General features: G+C 38.1%; 1 protein-coding gene across 1 annotated transcript in view; it reads right to left on the bottom strand.

Annotated features, from left to right (window-relative positions):
• MORC1 (MORC family CW-type zinc finger 1) overlaps positions 1-19,183 on the bottom strand; it is a 157,160-nt gene that overhangs the window by 134,398 nt on the left and 3,579 nt on the right. The window contains exons 3-6 of the mRNA XM_070508528.1: positions 17,480-17,570; positions 16,712-16,820; positions 6,462-6,621; positions 4,606-4,711 (exon numbers count right to left, since the gene is read on the bottom strand). Coding sequence (XP_070364629.1) covers positions 4,606-4,711; positions 6,462-6,621; positions 16,712-16,820; positions 17,480-17,570 — 466 coding nt within the window. The remainder of the gene's footprint in view (positions 1-4,605; positions 4,712-6,461; positions 6,622-16,711; positions 16,821-17,479; positions 17,571-19,183) is intronic.

Here is a 19,183-nt window from a genome sequence, read left to right on the forward strand (position 1 = left end):
AGGTCAAGTGTCAGATTGGGGAAAATATTTTCCTTGCATGTAATATCCAAGGTAATAACAGCTAGACTAAATAAAAAGTTCCTAAAAATCAATAAGAAAAACTATATAATGGAAATATACAAATACAAGCAAAAGACACAAGAAAATTATGAAAGCAAAGTAAGTGTCAAAAAAACACGAAAATATACTCAGTGCTGTCAATAATCAGGAGGAAAACAAAGTGCATAAAAATATTTAATCAATCTGGCAAAATTTTAAAATATTGATTATATCAAATCTTGGTGAGAATGGGAGCATTGAGAAAACTCAAGTTGCAGAATAACTTCTACGGTAGGAGAAGAGAGATTGAGGGCACTGAGGTAGAAAATAAGGAAGCACTACTATGTTGATTTATGTATTTACGCAGGTTTGAATAGCTTTAAATGAATTAGTATTTGTGTCCTCCTTGAACTCCTTCCCTTCACACCCACCCCAGCCTCTACCCCAAACATTAATGGTGCTGGAACTAGTCCTGGGCCACGAGGTAAACAGTAAGGAAGAGTGAGGTATGGGAGAGAACAAAGAAAACTAACACTTGGATCCAGGAGTCAGTGGCATATTTTATATGAAATTTCAAAATCTAAATTATGAAATTATAATTCCATACTAGTATCCACATAAAGAAGTCCATGTCCTATGAATGAAATTTAAAACATCTGAATTACGGAATTGTAATTCCAAACCTGGTATCTACGCAAACTCTCTGAGTAAGGAATGCCGGTGTAGAATTACAACCCCACAGATTTTGCAGATGCCAATTTATACTAACCACGTATGGGGTAAAGATGGGCACTGACTCACTTTAAAAGCCTCCATCAGCCTACCATCTTCCATTTGCTCAGTCCTACCACACTCAATCAATATGGGACCTTTGAAAAACGACTCTCAATTTTAATCATCTGTATAACTGTGATTGAAGGTTACTAACAGCCACCAGAGGGAAGGAGAAAACCAATTAACTAAAGATTTTGTTTGGCAGAAATGGACTATTTCAGAGGAAAAAAATACAACCTGGTGGGGACAAAAACTATAAAAGGTTTGAGATGCAGGACTTGGTCTAGAGTTTGAAAAATGACCACAACATAAATTAATAAACACACATTGTCTACGCCAGCCTTGAAGAAACATCATGTTTTCTGTCATTGGTTCATTTTTATTTTCTTTGATATTCAGCATTCTCAGCCCTTTCTCCTCCATCTTTGTTCCAAAATCTTGATTTTCCTTTGATTTCTTACAAAGTTATTTTTCATGTCATCGTCTTCCCTTTCAGGGAAATTTGCCTAACTTTAACACAACAGATAATTCACCATGATTCTCCCCCTGCACTGCAGATACAACTCACTTTCTGCACACTCCCCTGGGACCTATGCATGAGTCCCTGGCACTCTCCACATGCCACATTCACAGACTCCAACCCCAATTTAACACAGCACACGTTAAATGCAAACTTCTGCCTCATCTGCACTCCGAAATTCTGAGATGACTGTCATCTATCTACATGTTTTTTAAAAATATAAGTGAAAACAGGTTGTCCTTAGAATGACGTTGCCAAAGCACATGCCATCACCGCCTGTGTGCTTGAACATCACTCCTAATGAAATGCTCATGAGGTTATTGTCATCTTGAAACAACGCCCTGCCAATGGTCTGATCACTACTGTTAGAGCCTCTGCCCAAAGCAGAATGATAAAGGGTTTGGTTGCCAAGTTTAAAACTGAGACCAAATAGTCACAAGAACCATATGAAAGTTCAGACTCTGACTCAGTAGGTCCTTTCCTGGGAATCTGTCTTAAGAAAATAATTCAAAATAATAAAACAATCCATCTGCATGAATATGTTTATTTCAACATTATTCATAAATAATATGAAACATTGGGACTAATGCTAGTATCCAAAAATACAAGAATAGTTATGTAAATTATGATGAATCAATTCAATGGACTATTATAAAACCACTTATTAAGAAATCGTTATGAAATGAGACTTATCAAGTCTATATAGTAACTTGGATAAAGTTTAGGAGCAAATCATAAATGAAAAATGAGAAATTGCACTTAAGAAACACAAGGATGGAATAATAAAAATTAATAATCAATTATGATATGTAAATTCTTTTCTTAAAAATTTTTAAAAATATTGTTTCACTTTTGATTTTATGAAAAACAACATTGGAAGAAAATAAATAATACCAGAAAACTTCTTCTCTAAGGCCAAATAAAAGACTGAAAGCTTTAATTTTCCTATTTCTATGTAGAAAATTAAATTATTTTCAGAACCAGCAGGATTACAACATCTAAGACCAAAGGTGAAAATTACATAGTTCCAAGGTTTGAAGCTTGTTGGGGGCAGATGTAGAACCAAGCCCAGTGGCTTTAAGGGCAAAGAGTAACCACAAGGAAAAGAAACGGTAAAGGATTTATGTTACAAACTACTTGTTCTCGAAATCAAGATTATGTAAACTGTACTTGATTGGAATTTCAAATGTCAGAAGTCATAAATGGAAGAGGTATCAGAAAAAGATCCATGTTGGACGAGGAGTATTCTTTTAGCCCCAAGAGTTAATGCTTTTCCAGTCCTTTAGTGAAGAGGAATGGGGTGTTAACGTCAGAACCCACTGACTTTTTAGAGGAGAAAACTAAAGTGGCATTACTACCCCCCAGGAGGTGGTATTGCTGCCCCTTCTTGGTACCACCATGGTACTCATATCAGATGTCATGAAACATACAGCATCCTTGGTACAGAGATTATGTCTCCTCTTCACAATAATCCTTCATAAAATCCCATCCCTGTATTTAAAAGACTTTTCTTGCGATTAAACTATGAAAAATTTTGCTGAAAAATCAAACCAAAAAATCCAATGTAGTCAATGTTCCAAAGAGGAATTGTACACATCTTTGATCTGATCCATTTTCTTTATTTTGTAATTAACTGCCTAAATGGCTTAAGAAGCTTCTGGCTTCGTGAAACAATCTGGAAACAGTGAGAACTTTTTCCCAAAGAATCAGCTGTCAAATTATTCCTCTAATAATGTATTGTTTCCTGATGCTAGCACTGAAATGCCAAGCCACTCCGACAGATAACTGTTTGAAAAATCTGTACTCAAAGCTTTTAAATAGCATGAGATATTGGCTTTGGAACCAGCTGTTAAGCAAAAGGGCAGGGCCAGCGGGAGATAGTAATGGAGGTGCCAGGAACAACTCTGCGCGTCCTTTCTGGTACTGGTACATTCATGTTGGCAAAAGGCTTCCCAGAATTTGCACAATAGTAATTATGCTAGATTTTTTTTCCCCAAAAGAAAACAAATTCCATTTCTGTGTAAATTAAAAATTCCCCATGTTGGAATGAAATGAGAAAAAATATAAATCAGAAGAAAGTAGAAAAGATCATCTAAAAGTATGTTATCAAACATTAAATTTTCTAACTGTGGAAGGGACTTTCTAAATTTCATCTCAAAGGCGAAAAAAAAAGGAGTTCTCTGTTAAGTTGGTATGTGGCCTTGGGTCTTAATATCTTGGTCTAAAACTGCACTGTCCAACATGGTAGCTACTGGCCACATGCGGCTACTGTGCAATAGTTCAAATTGATATGTGCCATATGTGTAAAACACACACTGGATTTCAAAGACTTAGTAGGAATAAAAGAATGTAAAATACCTCATTAATATTTCTTGTATTAAAATTGAAATTAGAATATTTTATATATTCCAGACTAAATAATAATATTATTAAAATTAATTTCACCTGTTTTTTTTCCCTTACTTTTCTTAATGTGGCTACTAGAAAATTTAAGATCACATAGGTGGTTCATATTTGTGGCTCTCCTTATATTTCTATTGGACAATACTGGTACATAACATGAATCATATGGGGTTAAATTCCTTTAAAAAATCCCTTCTAGCTCTGGGGTTCTGACACTAAGAAACTGCAGGCTCAAGCGAATAAATTTTAAATACAAAGTTATTTTACAGAAAACTAGATTCATTCACTATTTCATTATTTCTCCCAGGCCCCTCAGTGCTTTCTCATTCTTGTCCTATGGATCCCTAATAGCCAAGAAAAATGAATGTGTTTATTTATTTATATACTGCAAATATGCAGTTCACGGGGCCATTCTGAATTATTATTTGCTCATATTCCTTTTTGCTTCATACCATACTGATGTCTATTTTTAATGCTCTGTAATGAATAATGAACTCCGGCCCTTTTTTTTTCAGTTGTCAGGTTCATAACCCAGGAGTTTTGGAATTAGAGAATCATAAAGATCTCAAAGTCCAGTGGCCCCCAAACATGCTGGTCCCTCTGAATCACCTGAAGAACATATGAAAAATACTAGGTCTGACATGAAACAGGATCCTACGCTTCCTAAGAAGCTGCCTAGGTCACTCAGAGGCTCACAGGTTCGGGAATACGTGGCCCAGCCCAACTTACTTCATCTGTAACTGGGGTACAATGAATTGTCCTAGTGCTAAGGCCCAGTAGCCTCAGACCTGGAAGCAGGATGCAGGGTTCCTAACTCCAGCTCACTGCCATTGTTGAGAGACATTGTGTCGAACACACACGTTACTCACTCCTCAAGAGCTCCAGCTATCAGGATATCTTCCTTGTCAGTTTTAACATCCAACTCTGGCTCTCCACTAAGCAGAAGCTTCAAGTTATAAATAACCAGCAAAGTACCTAGTAGAAAAATAGACGTTCGACTTGTCACTATTTTAACTACACTAGATATTAGTCATGGTGCTATTATCTCATCTGTGGAATTAAGCCTGCTGTGGACCAAACTTCCTTTTGTACTTCAGTAAATAATATACTTGGATAAGTTCCAAGACATACGTTTTACAAAAAATTCTCCTCTCTGCCAAAGAGTGTTGAGTTTCTACAGTATGGTGCTTCTTATTATTACTCAATTCACTATAAGTCTTTCAATGTGGATTCTTAAATTTTGGCACCCTTTTCATAATTTGCATAATGAAAATTGTTAGGTGCCTGAGCCAAATTTGTATTATAGGTAAAGCTCTCACTGGGGGAACAGAAATCAATGCACATAAGAACAAAGAGGAGTTTTAAAAATTTGTACAAATATGAAAGATTGCTTTTAGACCCTATAACAGTTGTTGGCAAACTTCTTCCGTACAGGGTAAGGTAATAAATATTTGAGGTTTTGCAGGCGATATGGTCTCTGCCGCAACTACTCACAACTCAACTCTACCGTTGTAGCAGGACAGCTGCCATAGAGAATACATCAATGAACGAGTGTGGCTGTATTCCAATAAAACTTTATTTACAAAAACAGGTGTGGGGCTGGATTTGACCTGTGGGCCATCGTTTGCTGACCCTTGCTCTACAGCACAGTGAACAAACAAGTCCAAATTCTTTACAAAATTTATCGTGATATGAAGACAAACAGGACTGTCAGAGAAATGAAAAAACAACCAATTACACTTTTTTTTGGCAGTACTTAAACACAGGGAGAAGAGCACAGTAGCTAAGAATTGGCCTGAGAGCCTAAATGCCTGTGTCTAAATCCAGGATCAACCATTTACTAGTGCAATGACCTCAGATACATCTCCTAACCTCTCTGAACCTACCTTTTCTAATCTGTACAATGGACTTCATGAGATACTTTTATAAAACAAAGCATTGTCTTGAGGAGTAAGTGAGTTAATTTTTATGAAGCATTTAGAGGAGTATGCAGGAAATAGCACACCCTTCATTAGTATTTATACAAGTATTTCACAACTAGAAGTCAACTAAGAGATTACATTAACTGTCCTTAAAGTATATCATGTATATGTTAATAAAATGAATATTTATTTGTCACTACTTTTCCACTATGAGAAAGGGAAAAGGATGATGTAAAACACCACTTTAAACAAAATGCCACAGGTTAGAGAAGAAAATTTAAAGAATTTCACTATAAACATTATATAAATTAAGGAGTTGCAAAAAGCAAAATGCACATGGCGTTCTCCAGAGTAGGGTTGTTTTTGCTTTTAGATATGAAAAGTGGTGGAAGTCTGGAGAAAGACTGGCCCAGAAGCCCGGATTCCTTACTTTATAAGTTGTTAACTCTCTTAGAAATCTGGGATCATCTCATCTGAGAGGCTGCGATGAGCACCTCCAAACTTTGCTCTCTGATGCAGGGAGCATGGAGGCCCTGTGGTCACAGCCTGTACCATCCTCTCTCATCCAATTTCACCAAGCTCATGCAAGTACAAACCTTTCTCCCAGTGTCAGGGACTTAAGAGTCATTCATGTTTGGATTCTCTTAAGACAAGACTTAAATGGATAAAATGAACAACTACTCCATGTGAGATTCCACATGACATTATAAATAGAAAAAATATGAAAACATATTTATAGTGTTTTTCATGAGACATGGCAAACGAATACTTTCATCAAAATTTCTGAGTTTTGATGATCTTACCACATTTCCCATAGATCACATCAAACTGCTTCATCAATTCAGCTTCAGTTTTAAACGGGGAGTACTTATAAATTATAGACAATTCTGTTGAGAATTTTTGAGGATCATCTGTGACAGATTCTCTGGTTCTTGTTAACCATGAAGGTATTGGAACCACAACCTATAAAAAAAACACACATCATTCTACTATGAAATACACAAATCAACCTTTTGTCTGACCCTAATTCAGTCCGTTCTTCATCCAGCCAAACTATATAATACAAAGTTAAAAGTTTATTTCCCCCTGTATTCTGGTTTTATAAGGAAGAGACACATAACAAATACATACCCTCAGACTTTTATTCCCAAATGCTCCACTGTGGATTGTGGGGACAGATGGACCCTACCTCAGCTCCCTATTGAAATATGGGTAGAACGCAGAGGAAACACAGTATCAGCATTTTAGAAGTTGAAAAGTAGATGACAGCTGATCTATGAAAACCAATCCGAAGCCCAAACCAGACAAGAGAAGAACCAGCCTGATCTACAATTCAGAATCCCCTAGAAGGTTCGTAAATTGATGGCATGAATTAATTCTGGAAGTGGGGTAAAAGGAAGAAGAGAGCTAGAGGTAGCATCTAGATCTCCATCTGGCAATAGCTCCTCCGCCACCTCCACAGGGACCGGAAGCTTATTCTCCGGAAAGAGTGGAATAAAGTATTTCTGGATTAGAGGACAGGCACAGTTGTCGGGGGATCTTACTGAGATGAGAGGGATTAAGTGAAAGTAGGCACACTGGAGGCTGAGAACCCAGATCTCTTCTCCATTTGGCTCCCAGAAAGCTGGCAGCTAGGCCTGCAAGCAGAAGCCTGAGAAATCTGACCAGCCCAGAAGGAAAGACATAAAGAGAATTACGTTGAGGGCTTGCCAGTAAAACAGCCCAGGTGGACCTCATTATTGGTAACACTCACAGCTGCTAAGCTCCACCCACTCTCTCAGGGCTTTCAATCACCATTTTATTGGACTAATGTTTAAATTATTTAGGATCAACTGCCATCTAAGAAAAGCATCTAATGTGATAGTAGAGACCAGATAAACAAGCATAAACACAGCAACTCACTGGAAACAAAAACCATAAGAGGAAGATGAAAATTTGAGGGGGAAAAAAATCAATCACTGTTAATATCTTCAGAGCTGTAAGAGGAAATATTGCATCCATGAAAAAAAGAGAACAAAAAAGACTTGTTGGAAATTAAGAATATGATTAGTAAAAATAAAGTCTCTATAAAAGAGGTGGAAGCTAAATGATAGAAAATCACCCAGAAAACAAAACAGAAATACAAAGGTCAGAAAATAGGAGAGAAAAGATAGGAATATCAAAGAAAGAATTCCAGAAGTCCAAGAGCTAAGAAAGGAGTTTCAAAAGAAGAACAAAGAATACGGATGGAAGAAAACCATCAAATGTTACAGGAAAATATTCCAGAATTGAAGGACATGAGTTTCCAGACTGAAAACATCCAACAAGAGCCCAGCACAATGGATGTAAACAGACCCATTCAAAGGCAAAACATTGAAATCAGAACACTGGGGACAAAAGAGATTCTACTGATTTTCAGAAAGAGGGGGAAAAGTAAAAGAATGCGTCACATACAAGGTTCAGGAATTAAAATGGGTTTGGACTTCTCAGTAATACCAGACATTAGAAGATAACGGAGCAATGCCTTCAAAATTCTGAAGGAAAATGAATTCCAAACAAGAAATAACACCAAGCCAAACTATCCTTAAGTGTGTGAGCAAGCTAAAAAGATCTTCATTCATGTGAGATTTCAAAATATGTTACCTCTTATGCACCTTTGCTAAGAAAGCTACTGTAGATTATGTAACACCAAGAAGAGGGAGCAAGCTACAAAGGAATATACGAGATTTAGGATCTGAGATTTGACAGAGAAGAGAGGTGAAGAGATTCGCCAGGATCATGGCAGGGGCAGATCCCAGATGGCAGCTGAACGCCACCCTTGAAAAGCAGAAGGGTGAGCTGCAGCACACGAGAAGACTCTGGAGCAGAATTCTTCAGGAAGGCGGAAATGATAAGAGAGCAGTTGGAGACTGGGAATAACAGAATGACAAAGACATAGAAGACCAAGCAAATACTCAGTGACAGTGATAAGTAAATAGAACACTAAGCAGATGATTATTAATTCCAGGGAAAATAAACAGCTGTGCAGGAAAAGGAAAAAATCATAGTTTATGACATGGCATTATTGTGAATAATGTTTATACAGTCTTATAATGCAAATACTAAATATTGGCATAACCAAAATTACAATCAAGCTATGTTGAGGGTAGAGAATTAGAAGAGTGTGTATGTATGATAGGAGCAGAGAAAAAAATAGATGAATCCTCCTCTTTCACAGTGGGAGGTTAATAGATAATGCCCAAATCAAATCAAGAAGCAACAATATAGCACCCCATAGTGATATCAGGAAAACATCAAGAAAATAAGCTAACATTGTTGAAAGAGATTATCACTGTGGAAGTGGAAAGGGGCAAGGGTTGCCAGTTTTAGTTATAAGAAGAAAAAAGGAAATGGCCCATTTTAAGAAAACTATAACCTCAGCTTTAGCCCAATTACCCATGCCCTTTACATACATAAAGTGCAACATAAATGCTTAAAGCATCACTTTTCCTCATGTCAGAATCCCACTCAGCTAGTCCCTGTTGCCTATAAATTGTTTCTGTTATCCAGGCCCACTCCACTGCTGGCAATGGGATTGCTGAGCTCCTGGTGGACAGTCTCACATCTCCACACTGTCCCTCCAAACCCCACACTCATCTCCAGGTTGGAGACTCGCTGCATGCCATTGCTCTCCACATACCAACCTTTCCAGCTGCAAGTTGTACTCTCTCCATAAAACCCTCATTGACCACTTAAGGCTCTCTAATCTCTCCATCCACATCATTGCTCTTGACAATTTTATAACAGCAGGAACACATAGTCATTGAACAGCACTCTTTTTAAACAACTTCATTTTGTTATTTATCCAATTCATATATGTCTGTCTTATTTTGTGACAAGGCTGAAAACAGTTTGATGGTCAGATGGTCTTCTCCTTGTTTTCTACCTTCCACAGGGTCTGTCCGCACTAGGCAGATAGCAGTTCCTCATCTGTAATTGCTGTATTGAATTATAACTGATGTTCATAATGCTATAACTTAGATACTGCAAATTAATAAAATGTTTTGGGTCATCAAATGAATTGGAATTATAGTCACTAGAGTTATAGTTTTAAGTTTAAGTCTATTTCACCTACAATTTCTTTATATTTTGTGTCCCAAGTCTTTGAATACAATATTCTATTTATTTTTAAAATGATAATCCAGAGTGACATTAGCATCATGGCAGAGTGAGTTGTTCCCTTTGTTTCTCTCCTCTAAGTTACAACTAGACAGAGATTCATTAACCAACACAGGATTCCCTTCACAGCACAATAGGATGCCTGAGAGATCCATACAGCCATACACCTGAAGGTGGGTGGACTGAATCCCTGGGAAGCAGTGGAACTGGGTGAGTGCAGCCCTCCTCCTCCCTGGTGACAGCAATCCAGGTCTTGGGTCCTCACAGACAGCCAGTGCGACTATAAGAGAAGGTAGGGGCAGCCCGGCCTGCAAACAAATGCTTTCGGAGTGGTGGCCTGGCCCACAGGACTGCCCACCGTGCCTCAGCAGCCCCGCTGGTGGAAATGCTCCCCACGGAGTGGTGGCAGATCAGCCCCAGTGAGGGAGCCTCGCCCACCAAACGCAGCAGCTCAGCCAAGCCGCCCACAAGCACAGAGTTGGCCTATGTGTGAAAGAAAGTGCCCCTCCCCTCCTGCCTAGTGCAGCAGCTCAGTTGGTACCCTGCCAAGAGCAGCAGTCTCACCTGCATGAGAGTGACCGGCCAGTGGAGCACAAAGGCCCCACCTGCACATGTGTGCACGACCCACCATGCAACTGCATGCCACCAAGCAACTGTGGCCAGGCCACACAAAGGTAGAGCAGTCCTACCAGCACAACTTCCAGCAAAGGAGTGGGACCAGAGAACACAGCTCCTGCCCCCCACCTCAGCAGTGGCAGGTGGAATCTGCAACCTGATACTACCACAAGTGTGTCAGCAAAGGATCAATTCACCAAACACCATGAAGAACTACAGTAACACTCCAGAGCAGAAAGAAAATGACAATCTTGAAGTCACAGAAATTTACAACCTAAATGACAGAGAATTCAAAATAGTTATAAAGAGAGTCAATGAGTTACAAGAAAACTCAGAAAGACAGTTTAATGAGCTCAGGAATAAAATTAATGAGCAAAAGGAATACTCACCAAAGAGACTGAAGCCCTTAAAAAAACTATACAGAAATTCTGGATATGAAGAACACAATTAATGAGTGAAAAAATAATCTGAAAATCATAAGAAACAGAGCTGACCTGATGGAGGAGAGAATAAGTGACCAGAAGATAAACATCTAGAAATACTTCAGGTGAAGGAGAAGAGAGAACTAAGATCTTTAAAAAATGAAGAAATTCTTCAAGAAATATCTGACTCAATTAAGAAACACAACATAAGGATTACAGGTATTCCAGAGGGAGAAGACAGGCAGAGAGGAGCAGAGAGCTTGTTCAAAGACATAATACCTGAGAACTTCCCAAATCTGGGTAAGAAACTAGATTTACAAGTACATGAAGCCAATAGAACTCCTAAATACATCAATGCAAAAAGACCTTCTCCAAGGCATATAATAGAAAACCTGGCAAAAGTCAATGACAAAGAAAAAATATTAAGGGCCACAAGACAGAAGAAAATAACCTACAAAGGAAACCCTATCAGGCTTTCAAGAGATTCCTCAGTAGAAACCTTAGAGGCTGGGAGAGAATGGAATGATATATTCAAAATACTGAAAGACAAAAACTTTCAGCCAAGAATATGCTATCCAGCAAAAGTATTCTTCAGATACGATGGAGAAATAAAAGCTTTCCAGGATAAACAAAAGCTGAGGACGTAACTGCCCCAGGCCTGCCTTACAAGAAACATTGAAAGGAGCCTTCCCATCTGAAACGAAAAAGCAAAGGTTTACAAAACCTTGAGCAAGGAGAAAAACAAACAGATAGAATCAGAAAACTGCAGCTCTATATCAGAATGGGTTAGTGAACAAGTAATTATAACAAAACATAGAGGGGTCTGTCCCTTTGATAGCTCAGCTGGTAGAGCAGAGGATGGTACTAGACATCCTGACTAAAAGAAAAAGGGAAGGAAAGCATCAAAAATAACTACAGACACTTCAATTTAGTCACAAACTCACAACAGAAAAAAAGAATAATTTGTGACAACAATAACTCAGAAGAAGAGGAAAGGGATGGAACCTGCTTAGGCTAATGGAGATAAGAGGCTATCAGAAAATGGACTATCTCATCTGTGAGACCTTTTATACAAACTTCTTTGTAACCATTAACCAAAAAATCAGAGTAGAGCCACAAATCATAAATAAAGAAAAAATTGAGAAAACCATCATAGAAAATCAACAAACTGAAATGGCAGTCAGAAATACAAGGGAAATACAGAACAACTGGATAACAAGAGATAAAATGGCAGTATGAAGCCCTCATATATCAATAATCACTCTAAATATAAAAGGATAGAATTCTCCAATCAAAAGACACAGAGTGCCTGGACAGATTAAAAAACAAGACCCAACAATAAGCTCCCTCCAGGAAACACATCTCAGCTCTAAAGACAAACACAGCCTCAGAGTGAAGAGATGGAAGATGACATTTCAAGCAAATGGCAAGCAAAAGAAAGCAAGTGTTGCCTTACTTATATCAGACAAAGCAGACTTCAAGATAAAAAAGATGATGAGAGACAAAGAGGGGCAATATATAATGATAAAAGGGACACTTCACCAAGAGGACATAATGCTTATGAATATATATGCACTTAACACAGGAGTATCAAAGGATATAAAGCAACTATTAACAGAACTAAAGGGAGAAACTGACAGCAACACAATAATAGTAAGGGACCTCAACACCCCACTTACATCAAGGGATAGATCATCCAAGCAGAAAGTCAACAAGGAAATAGTGGATGAAATGAAACACTATACCAGATGGACATATATAGAACAGTCCACCCAAAAAGAGCAGAATACACATTCTTCTCAAGCACACATGGAACATTCTCAAAGACAGAACATATGCTAGAAAACAAGACAAGCCTCAATAAATGTAAGAAGAGTGAAATCATATCAAGCATCTCTTCCAACCACAATGATATGAAACTAGAAATTAACTACAAGAAAAAAGCTGGGAAAGTCACAAATATGTAGAGACTAAACAACATGCTTCTGAACAACCATTGGATCAATGAAGAAATCAAAAATACCTGCAGAAAAATGAAAATGAAAACACAACATAAACAACTCTTATGGGATGCAGCAAAAGCAGTACTGAGAGGGAAATTTATAGCAATATAGGCCCACCTCAACAAACATGAAAAATCTCAAATGAGTAATCTAAACTATACCTAACAGAACTAGAAAAAGTGGAACAAAAGAAGGCCAGAGTCAGCAGAAAGAGGGAAATAATAAAAATTAGAGCAGAAATAAATGAAATAGAGACTTAAAAATAACAGAAAGGATTAATGAAACTAAGAACTGGTTTTTTGAGAAGATAAACAAAATTGACAAACCCTTACTTAGACTCACTAAGAAAAAGAGAAGGCTCAAATAAATAAAATAAAAAATGAAAGAGGAGAAATTACAACAAATACCACAGAAATATAAAGGATTACAAGAGAATACTATGAAAAACTATATGCCAACAAATTGGATAACCAAGAAGAAATGGATAAATTCTTCGATTCACACAACCACCAAAATTGAAATCAAGAAAAAAATAGAGAATCTGAATAGACCAAGCACAAGTTAAGAGATTCAAACAGTAATCAAAAACCTCCCAAAAAACAAAAGTCCAGGACCAGGTGGCTTCTCTGGAGAATTCCACAAAACATTCAAACAAGATTTAATACCTATCCTCCTCAAACTATTCCAAAAAAATGAAGAAGATGTGATGCTTCCTAACTCATTCTATGAAGCCAACACTACCCTGATCCCCAAACCAGACAAGGACAACACAAAGAAGGAAAATTACAGGCCAATATTGCTGATGAACATAGGTGCAAAAATCCTCAACAAAATATTGGCAAACCGAACACAGCAATACATTAAAAGGATCACGCACCATGATCAAGTGGGATTTGTACCAGGGACACAGGGATGGCTCAATATCTGCAAATCAATTGATGTGATACACTACATTAACAAAATAAGGAATAAAAATCACATGATCATCTCAACAGACAGACAGCATTTGACAAGATCCAACATCCATTTATGATAAAAAAAAAAACTCTTAATAAAATGGGTAGAGAAGGAAAGTACCTCAACATAATAAAGGAAAGTACCTCAAAATAAAACATATATGACAAATCCACAGCCAATATCATACTGAATGGTGACCAACCCTCTGAGAACAGGAACAAGATAAGGGTGCCCACTCTGGCCACTCCTATTCAACATAGTACTGGAGGTTTTGGCCAGAGCAACTAGGCAAGAAAAAGAAATAAAAGGTATGCAAATTGGAAAGGAAGAAGTGACACTCTTGCTGTTTACGGAAGACATGATTCTTTATATAGAAAACTCTAAATAATCTACTGGAAAACTATTAGAAATAATCAACAACCACAGCAAAGTTGCAGTGCACAAAATTAACTTCCAAAAATCAGTTGCATTTCTATACACTAGTAATGAACTAGCAGAAAGAGAGCTCAAGAATACAATTGCATTTACAATCACAACAAAAAGAATAAAATATCTAGGAATAAACTTAACCAAGGAGGTGAAAGACCTATACACTGAAAACTATAAGACATTGTTGAAAGAAATCAAAGAAGACATTAAGACTTGGAAAGATACCATGTTCATGGATCGGAAGAATAAGAATAGTTAAAATGGCCATACTGCCCAAAGCAATCTACAGATTCAATGTAATCCCAATCAGAATCCCAACGACGTTCTTCATGGAAATGGAACAAAGAATCCTAAAATTTATATAGAACAACAAATGGCCAAAAAAAGCCAAAGCAAATCTGAGAAAAAAGAACAAAACTGGAAGCATCACAATCCCTAACTTCAAAATATACTACAAAACTATAGTGATCAAAACAGCATGGTACTGGCATGAAAAACAGACACACAGATCAATGGAACAAAATTGAGAGCCCAGAAATAAAAGCACATTCTATGGACAGCTAATCTTCGACAAAGGAGCCAAGAACATACAATGGAGAAAGGAAAGTCTCTTCAATAAACGGTGTTGGGAAAACTGCACAGCCATGTGCAAAAGAATGAAAGTAGAACATTATCTTACACCATAACACAACTGAACTCAAAATGGGTTAAAAACTCGAATGTAAAATCTGAAACCATAAAACTCCTAGAAGAAAATATAGGCAGTACACTCTTGACAGCTGTCTTAGCAGCATCTTTCCAAATATCATATCTACTCAGGCAAGGGAAACAAAAGAAAAAATAAACAAATGGGACTACATCAGACTAAATAAGCCACTGAGAGGCAAAGGAAACCAGGTACAAAATGAAAAGACAACCCACCAACTGGGAGAAAATATTTGCAAAGCATATATCCAACAAGGGGTTAATTTTCAGAATATATAAAGAACTCACACAATTCAACAACAAAAAAACAAACAACCCAATCAAAAAATGGGCAGAGAATATGAACAGACATTTTTCCAAAGACAACACATAGATGGCCAACAGGCACATGAAAAGATGTTCAACATCACTAATTATTAGGGAAATGCACATCAAAACTACAATGAGATATCACCTTACACCTGTCAGAATGGCTGTAATTAGCAAGACAAAAAATAACAATTGTTGGGGGCCAGCCCCAAGGCACAGCAGTTAAGTTCACATGTTCTGCTTCAGCAGCCCAGGGTTCGCCAGTTTGGATCCTGGGTGCGGACATGGCACCACTTAGCAAGCCATACTGTGGGAGGCATCCCACACATAAAGTGGAGGAAGATGTGCATGGATGTTAGCTCAGGGCCAGTCTTCCTCAGCAAAAAGAGGAGAACTGGCAGCAGATGTTAGCTCAGGGCTCATCTTCCCCCCCCCCAAAAAAAAGAGAGAAAAAAATAACAAATGTTGGAGAGGATGTGGAGAAAAGGGATCCCTCATACACTGCTAGTGGGAACACAAACTAGTGCAGCCACTATGGAAAACAGTATGGAGATTTCTCAAAAAATTAAAAATAGAGATACTATATGACCCAGCTATCCCACTACTGGGTGTTTATCCAAAGAACATGAAATCAACAATTCAAAGATATTTATGCACCCATATGTTGACTGCAGCATTATTCACAATAGACAAGATGTGGAAGCAACCCAAGTGCCCTTCTACAGATTAACAGATAAAGAAGATGTGGTACATGTATACAATGGAATACTACTCAGTCATAAAAAAAGACAAAATCATCCCATTTGCAACAAAATGGATGGACCTTGAGAGTATTATGTTAAGTGAAATAAGACAGACAAAGCAAGACAAACACCACATGACTTTACTCACATGTGGAAGATAAACACATGGATAAGGACAACAGATCAGTGGTTACCACAGGGCAAGGGGGTAGGAGGAGGTGGGAGAAATGCGTAAAGGGGCACATATGTATGGTGACAGATAAAAATTAGACTATTAGTGGTGAGCACAATGCAGTCTATACAGAAACTGATAAATAATAATGTACACCTGAAATTACATGTTATAAATCTTTATGATCTCAATAAAGTAAAAAATAATTAAAATAAAATGGTAATCCATTTATGGTACAAATGGTGGAAATGATCTCCAAGCTTCTTCCAAAAAGCTTCTTGAACCAAAGGGAGCTTCTTTATCTGGGAGATTTGGGAACATGGATAACGAAAATAAAGTTCTGCAAACTGCCCAGGAGTTAAAAACCCACTCAAGAAAGAGTCAACAGAACAGGCCTCCGATGACCCCAGAATATCCAGCCAGCCTCTCTCCATTTCCCAAACATATTCCTAAATTTCTAAATCATAATCAGAAAGGACCCATTATAGACTTTACCTCCTGAGACAGTAAATGAAAACAGCACCGTTACCATGGAAACCAAAGGAAAATCTCAACTCTTACCTCACTCAGACCTTCTCTTTCACAGAATGTCTGAGAAAAAAACACGCAGGTCATCGTTTCTTCCTTCTTTGTAAAAAGAATAAAGTCTTTTCCAATCCTCATGGATCCACTGCATTAAAAACCAAGGACACGACAGTTTACATCTCAGATACTAGAAAAGAAGGAACAGGAGGGCAAGATACTGTGTCCGGCAATGGGTTGCTCTTTTCATAGAAACAACTCCACTGCTTTGCCGACCTGTCACCAAAAGGGTACAAGTATTAATTTTTTCCCTCAAAGTAGAGCAGATGGATTTGAACTAATCCAGCCCCCTACTCTTGCCTGAGACATGACTACTGGAGATAAGGTGCTGTCTGGGGCTCAAGGAAGAACAATCATCTGCCCCTGGCAGTTGCCACACAGGTGAAGGCAGTCTTGAGTCCCTTGTCTTTCAGCGAGGCACACTAATAAAATAAGCTGTGGACACATGTAACACCTACGCTCAAAGATGCTTTGAGAAACAATAGAACACAGACATGCGATGAAGCTCGTAAGCACAGCAATCCCTGAAAGAGGACTCTCTATGATCTATTTGAGAATTAAATTTAAAAAGGTTGTAAAGATCCAAGTCAGTTATGGGTATGGAGATTCCAAAACAAGGTGGCACTCCCAAGTTTATATTCTTTTTTAAGTTTTACAAACTTGAATCATTTGGTATAAGATTGCCTTTAACTAAATATTGTTTCCAACAGCGATAATATATGCCTTCATGGAAAAAAGATTTCTCACCTTTTAAGACCATTGCCATACTGCCCAATGAATTTCAAGGTCGATAACAGTTTCTTGGATGTTCCAAAGTAAATAATATTTGAAGCTTCCTCTGTAATTGACAGAGATGTTTAAACTGGTTAGAAATTATGAGTCATGGACTGTGGCCAGTGGTCCAGCTGTCAGGACGTCACAATGTCTGAAGACATTAAGACAAATCCATACCTCTTGGGTCAGCTCAGCAACAAGGATTCTTGTCAGGCTGCATAACCTCTGACCAGGATCTTAATGGCCTTATACTGAAGGAGGTCAGACAGACCAAGCCATGTGACTTTGGGTAAACAAGAGTTTAAAACTGAGTCTTAATTTCCTTGTCTCTAAAAGGAACAACTGATACTTACATCACAGAGTTGTTGATGAAGATAAATGAAATAAATGAAATGAGATGATGCATTTATGAAACCCTGAACATGACACATGGCACTTGATAAATGCTAATAAATTAGTGTTAAATATATATATATTTGTACTACTAGTAATTTTCCATGTTTTGGCCCTTATCCAGCCCCATGTGAGACTGAGAAGACAAGAACGGCTTCTGGCTTGATACAACCTGGGGAAGGAAGGGCTACTTGTTTCAGACTTTCAGCGTTATTCTCCTGATCTCTCCAGGGCATTCTGGAATTCTAGAAAAGACTCCTCAGCACTTCAGAAAATACATACCGCCAGAAACAGGAATGCTCCCAGGGAAACAGGAAAAGATAGAAATAGGTCTCCCAATTGGCCTACCTGAATTCACGGTCTAGGATTGTCCAGAGTACACTGTGTCACTCTGGGGGCCGGCCATTCAGTGGCACCTGGTATGGGGTGTGTAAACGCTACCAGACACTGTTCATGTCAGAAGCTAACTGGACGTTCTATCACATGTTCTTACAAGGGTTTGAGTATTAGGTGAGGGTATCCATAATGACAACATTAGCTACCATTTATGGACTGTTTAGTATGTGCTAGGTACTATATTATATATTTTACATGCACTGTCTATTAAATATTTAGAACAAACCTACAAAGGAAGATATTATTATGATCCACATGTTACAGATGAGGAAATTTAAGTTTAAAGAGTTTAGGTAACCTGCCCAATGTCACACAGCTGATAAAAGCTACCACCAGGATTACAACCTAGAATTATCAAAGACCAAATCCCATGGTTTTCATCACAAACCACACAGACTCCTACCTATGGTGGCCAGAGTTCTGGGTACAGGGACACAACACTGAATAGGACAGACATGACTCCTGCCCTCAACAACTTGATGTCATGGTAGGAGAAACAGACTGAAAGAAGTAGACAAACAAGATCATTTCTGAGAGTGTTGAGTGAAAGAAACAAAACCAGGGTAACGTGATAGAGAATTAACAGGAGTGTGGCCTGCACACAGAATGATCAGGGAAGACCTCTTTCAGAAGGTGACACCTGAGATGAGATTCAAACTAGGAGGGGCCAGCAGGTGTGGCTGGAGCGCTAGGAGCAAGGAAGTGAGCAGAAGGAGAAAAGGTCAGAGGTGGACAGAGGTCCAATAATTGAAGAAATTGGAAACATTACTGGGGGTATGAATTTTATTCTAAAGTAATGGAAAACTGCTAAGAGTTTTAAGCAGGAGAATGCTATTTGATTTATATTAAAGGAAAAAAATCCACTCAGGATTTCTGTATGGGGAATGG

Source organism: Equus asinus, chromosome 5 (assembly GCF_041296235.1).
Source record: "Equus asinus isolate D_3611 breed Donkey chromosome 5, EquAss-T2T_v2, whole genome shotgun sequence".
NCBI classification, from domain to species: Eukaryota; Metazoa; Chordata; class Mammalia; order Perissodactyla; family Equidae; genus Equus; species Equus asinus.